At 40.2% G+C, this 6,000-nt stretch overlaps 1 protein-coding gene across 3 annotated transcripts in view; it reads left to right on the top strand.

Moving 5' to 3' along the window:
• cdc42bpab (CDC42 binding protein kinase alpha (DMPK-like) b) overlaps nucleotides 1-6,000 on the top strand; it is a 78,117-nt gene that overhangs the window by 33,303 nt on the left and 38,814 nt on the right. For all 3 annotated transcript variants that reach the window (XM_020616947.1, XM_020616946.1, XM_020616948.1), the window contains exon 2: nucleotides 5,847-5,938. In XM_020616947.1, coding sequence (XP_020472603.1) covers nucleotides 5,847-5,938 — 92 coding nt within the window. The remainder of the gene's footprint in view (nucleotides 1-5,846; nucleotides 5,939-6,000) is intronic.

Genomic DNA, 6,000 nt, shown 5'->3' with positions numbered 1-6,000 from the left:
ATTTTAATATAACTGATGTCATCTTTTGCCAATCTTGACTCACACTCACTACACATTACAAAAGCCTCTGAAAACAAAGAGTTCTAGTCATCTTGAAGCTTGGATAGCCACCTTCTCAAGTGTAGCCAGGGCTTCCTACCACACCTTGTCATAGCAACTGTTGCTATGTTTAGGCCTACATGTAGTTTACTTGAGTAAAGATGTATGATCATACTATGGTGGGTTTTTTTTCCCCCCTTTGTTGTTAAAACGGAGGTAGCAAGTCACTGTGGGTCCATCTAAATCTACAGGAAAAGTAGAGGCACACTGATCCTAGGGTAAATGTGGGTGAGACTGTCTCACTGAGACATGAGGTCTCATTCGCAATAGAGATCTGATAAAGCTTGGTGTCCACACCAGGCCACCTACTGTGGATACATGGTGCCACACAGTAACCTTTCATTTCTATTTTGTGGTATTCATTTGGACGGTAAAATAAGAATTTCATTGTACAGGGAAACACGTTTCCTGACTGTGCATATGACAAATAAACACTTTGACTTTGTAACCACAGGCCATGGTTAATGTTGAACCCGAGCAAAGCATAGTTACCAATTATGTGTCAGATGTAGATCTAGGTGTGTGTGTCTGCACATACTTGTATGTGTCTATGTTTGCGTGTCCTTTGTTGTGGACAGGGCCTGTGGGCTCCTGGCTCAGAGATGAAAGACATTTCTCATGTGGCTGTTTTAGTGGAGCTCCTGAGTCAGCGCGCAATGTTTTCTCCCTCTCAGCTAGTCTAACTCTGTTCCCCCTACTCCCCCATATAACGAAATTAAACCACAAGTGAATATTTTAGCCTTTAGCTATGCATAGTTCTAAATACCTGTGACCGGTCCTTCTGTGTCAGATCACTTTAGACGGAGGTATAAGAAAGCAAGGGATCTCAGACATCTGAGATATGACCTAGTTGTCTTCCCAACAGTAATGGGCTTTGTTGTTGAAGACGGAGGATTAACACTGTTGAATTAAGTTGACAACTGAATGGGAAGTGGAAAGCACCAGTAGGGTCTAAGGTTGTGTGATTTAAAAGTAGATAGTCTGTATCACATGCGTCAAACTCAAGTGGCCCGCGAGATCATTTTATATCTTATTTTTTTAATGGCCCGGCGATATGATGCGCTGATAACACCCCATAATGCAGCACAACAGCTGCCTTACCGAACGATAGGCTACCTGCGATCATTCCCGTGTCAATTACGTCAGATCAGTCAAGCGTCTGTTGATGTATACAACCCTAATTTCAGGTCAAAGCTAGCCCTTAACAATGGCCAAGAGAAAAGTTGATTCTGAAAACAGAGCCTTTGAAAACCGGTGGGAGGCTGAGTATATGTTTACTGGCATTGCTGGTAAACCGGTGTGTCTCATTTGTGGAGCTAATATGGCTGTAATTAAGGAATATAACCTAAGACAGCACTACGAGACAAAACTGAAGCTGAAAAATGTGAATGCAGAGCAGAAGCTACAGAAGGTAGAGGAGTTGAAGAGGAATCTGACATCACAGCAGACGTTTTCACCAAAGCGAAATCACACAGCAAGTTTTATTGCAGCAGAGGAGATAGCCAAATCAGCCTGAACAAGTACAGTAGTTAAAATTAGCTGCACTGTGTCCGGTGAGCCATTTTACATAATTAGTACTTGTGTCCAGACAAAAAGCAGGTGTTTGTAAATGTAAGTCAGCAGAAATACGGTTGGTGATTTTAAGTTCAAGTTTATTTATTTTGGAATAATATTGTATCCTGTCTTTTTCCATTCATCTTTATGTTCAAACAACATTTAGTTTTAGTCTGTTCAATAAATGTTTATCCTGTTCGGCCCGCGACCTAAAGTGTGCTTTGTGTTTTGGCCCCATGTGCGATTGAGTTTGACATCCCTTATCTACATCAATTACTGTAACTCTTTAGGACAGACCATAACCTTAGTGTTGATATGGCGTGAGCTGCTAAAGCTGTATAGTTTGTATGGACAATGCTGAATTAATGGATCCTTTTTTATAGTATTTATTTATGTAGCTCTTGGCTAATAATGATATTGTAGATTATAGAATAAAACCTACTCAAACCTGAAGACAGAAATTAGAATATTGGAGCACTTATGTAACAAATATATAAGACCAAAACAGGGACGTAATTTAATTGTATTCCTCTCATTTATATAGAACCGAAGCATGTGACACTGGGGATTATGATAGCTTTTGTTTTGTTTTTGAGAAAACAAATATATTCTTCTTTGTACCTTGTAATGAACAACTGTCATAAATCGTCTCATTATGTACAATTTAGCAGAATAAAATGTAAGAATACAGTTAAAAAAATGAAGCTGAAGAGAATTCTATTTACATGCTTGAAGAGTGAAAATCAGCCATCTTAAATAATTTTAATCTCTTGCCTGCTTGCTTGTTACTCCAGCACAATTTTGTGGCTTTGATACAGAAATTAATATGAATCCTAAGGGCTTTAGTTGCAAGATATTATCTTTACTCTGCAAACATGCTGCATCTGGTTAGAGGTGCTGGTTGAAATAGAGTGCTCTGGCAGGGACACAGTTGAAAAGAGTTCTGTGTGCAGTAGTGAAGTTGACTAGTTGCTTATAAGTTTGTTTGCCAGGTTGACCTATGGCCAACCTGTCATGAATAAAAACCATACATGATTATCACATGTAACGATGCCAAGCTGAAATGTGATCTTTACCGAAGACTTGACTGCTCTTTGGCTGTGATACTTCTTTTCTAGTAATGAGTCTTTCAAGTTCAGCACGCTAAGTATTATTCTCTGCCCTAGACGTTGTATTCTTTGGGAGATTGTGCTATCAGGCAGTTGGATAATGCACAAGGATACACAAGAACACTTTGTGAGAAAGACCAATTCGCTTGTTTGTCACTAGTTTTGTGGGTATATGGTGATGTTTTGGTCAGTAGTCAGCAGGTGGCTCACTACCCTAAATACAACAGGCTTCATCAACCCCTAGCCATAGCTTCGGTTAGGGTTGGAACAGTTAAAGTAAAAAAATCTGCCCTTTTTGGATCGCTAGTCATGGTTTGGTTCACGTATGTATTATTTGGTTCATTTGAGAGGGGTTGAGACATACACAGAAAAAGTTGTTTGGGAAAAAAGCCAGTAACCCAGTAAAACGTCTTGGCACAGATGAACTATCGATTGCAGCTGTCAGTCGATCTTATGAATGGCCAGTGGACAAGACAAAGTATAGTTAGAAGATCCACCAGCGTCATTTCTGTCTGCTACGGATTTACTGTGAATTCACCTCTGAAAGTGTGGCGTGATCAGCTCGTTCAGCTTATCAATCTGTCAGGACAGCAGCCAGACAAACAGTCTTCACCGTATAGTAAAAATGTATCAGACAGAAAATAACTAGCGATTTGAGATATTTAAACAGCTGTCTGTGGAGATTACGCTTCACTAAGTCCGCTGGAGGAACCCCTGAAAGCTTAAAAAAAAAAAAACGCAGGGGTGACACACCTCTTACATGCTCTGTGTCAGTTGACACTTTGATAGAATGGAATCCCATCTGTTGGTGACGTGCACGTGAAAACATGTCTAAAGTGGTGGATAAAATGACATGACTTCCCTTTACATCTGTACCCAGCTAGAGAGTTTTCTCTACAGTAGAGCACAATGCTACTGCCAGTAGATCTTGCCTTTCACACCAGAATGTGAACAAACTTGGCATCTTGCAGAAGACATGAAAATGGAGTGAACAGAGAAGTGTTTCTTTGGAACGGTCTACACTGTGTGTTTGGTTTATGCTGACAGTGAAGAAGTGCTTATGTGCCTCATGATCCTAACCAGACTGTTAAGGCAAACTCTTTCTGCCAAATAAATAAAAAGCATGTTGAAACTGGTAATGCCTTTTACCTCACTTTACTAAAAATGTACGGAACCCAAAACCGGGATATAAACCGAACCATGAATTTTGTGAACCGTTCCAGCCCTAGCTTCAATATTTCTGGTTTACTTGCTCCATAACTGGTCTGCAGGAGAAGGAATGTTATGACTAAGCATCTTTCCCACATCAGATGTTTAAATTCCAGCCATACTCAGGTAGATGGCTGAGTTACTTGTGTGTTTTTGTTTTGTAGGGCTACATGCCAGGATGTCCTACACTGCACTGACCCCTACTTTCCCTCTGCTCTGTGATCATAGCAAGGAGAGTGAGAGGTTGTTGAGCTACGAGTGGCCAGTTTATTTAATTTCAGCAGGCATTTTTCCTGATTCACTGCAGGAGAATGTCTGTTTCTTTGACCCTGAAGGTGTCAGATGGGTTTAGTATGATGTTTGGCCAAACTGCCATCTTGGTTTGTGGTCAGCTCCCACACACATGCATGCACAAGGATGCTTGTATGAGAGGTGGAGATTGTGTCTTTTGTTTACCAAAAAGCATTAGTGTATTTAAATGTGAATGGTAGCTTGTCTGTGCACTAATCATGCAAAGCTCCATCAATCTTGCTGTTAAAAGTACAGCTGCTTAAACATAGGCAGGCAGCAAATACTTTTTAACATGAACAGTTCAGTTGTTTGTCTGTGTTATTAGCAAATCTGGGTATCAGTATAACCAGTATGCTGACCATGGTGAACTTGTAGCCAGTCCAAGTTATCCTTGGCATACTGGGGTCATGTAGACCAGGAAGTATCAAATAGCTCTTCACAAATGAGGGAAATGCTGATTTTTGTCAGCCATAGATGGAATCTGTGTAGCTTTTGTGAGAGAATGCTGGCCACCCTTCACAAAGCCCTCCCAAGGCCCAGGAACTACACCATACCCATAACAATAGCTAGCTTTATCATCCAACAACTGTATGTCCGGTTTCTTGTGCTATAAAGAGGTTGAGCTGGTTACTAACACTTTGATACAGTCCATTTAGAATAGCATGGCGGCCTTTGATGAGTTAGTCGAAAATGTTGGGTCCCTAGTGGGTTACCACATAATTTGCACAAACATGTTTCCATAAGCCTGGGTCATAGGATAACGGTATCTACTGACACAGAAAATGTCTAGACCTTGCCTCCTGCCCATGACATTTATTCAAATCCACCAGTAAGTATTAGTGATTTTGCTGATTAGAGGAAACTGTAAATGATAGTTGGGATTTACCACAGAAAATTGGTTAGCAGAGGTGGTAGGCTCTTATCCCATCCCGTCTGATGGCAGGCAATTCTGTACCGGGTTCAATGTGTCCAACTAACTTCAGTGCAGCTGAGTTTTTTTCTTTTCTTTTTCTCACACATCAGTATAGCACTGTAACTGACTTGGTTGTTTGTTTTCTTAACTTGTAAAAACTTGACATTACTAAGCACTGCTCTGAAAACTTACTGTGAAGGGATGTAATTGATTAGTTTTTTTGAAACAGACAGATCCTGATGCATCTCATCTTATCAGTGATGTTACTGACATAGTTGCTTTATTCATTAAATACACTGTCTTGGATGTCAGATGTAGATGGGTTATGCTAAAACCTAATAACCATAAGTGTAATAATTTACTCTGAGTGGAAGGCACAGGGCGGCAGTGTTACTTTCAGGCATGACCCTTCAACTACAAAATGCCGTGAAAATCTCTAAGAAGGCACTTATAATCTTTCCTGGTTTATGTGCCTGTATAATTCATTCACTGGATTCAACATACACCCCCCACCTTTCTGAAATACTTTTATGACAAAAACTGACTATATATCCTGTTTTTTGTGATCTGAAGATATAATAAAACAATCTGCTTTTTATGCCTATAGTCCTTTATATGTCACTTGGCAGTTTTTTTTTTTTTTTTTAACCTGACTCCTGTCTTTTCTACAGCCAAACCCTTCACGTCCAAAGTGAAGCAGATGCGCCTTCACAAAGAAGACTTTGAGATCCTAAAGGTGATTGGACGAGGAGCATTTGGAGAGGTAAACTATCTTCTGGTTTCACACTCAACTCAGCGATGCATTAACCCGTTACCATACAGCCT

This window comes from Monopterus albus, unplaced genomic scaffold, assembly GCF_001952655.1.
Source record: "Monopterus albus unplaced genomic scaffold, M_albus_1.0 scaffold182.1, whole genome shotgun sequence".
Classification (NCBI taxonomy): domain Eukaryota; kingdom Metazoa; phylum Chordata; class Actinopteri; order Synbranchiformes; family Synbranchidae; genus Monopterus; species Monopterus albus.
The sequence above is the reverse complement of the archived record's forward strand: the minus strand, read 5'-3'. Positions and strand labels throughout refer to the sequence as shown.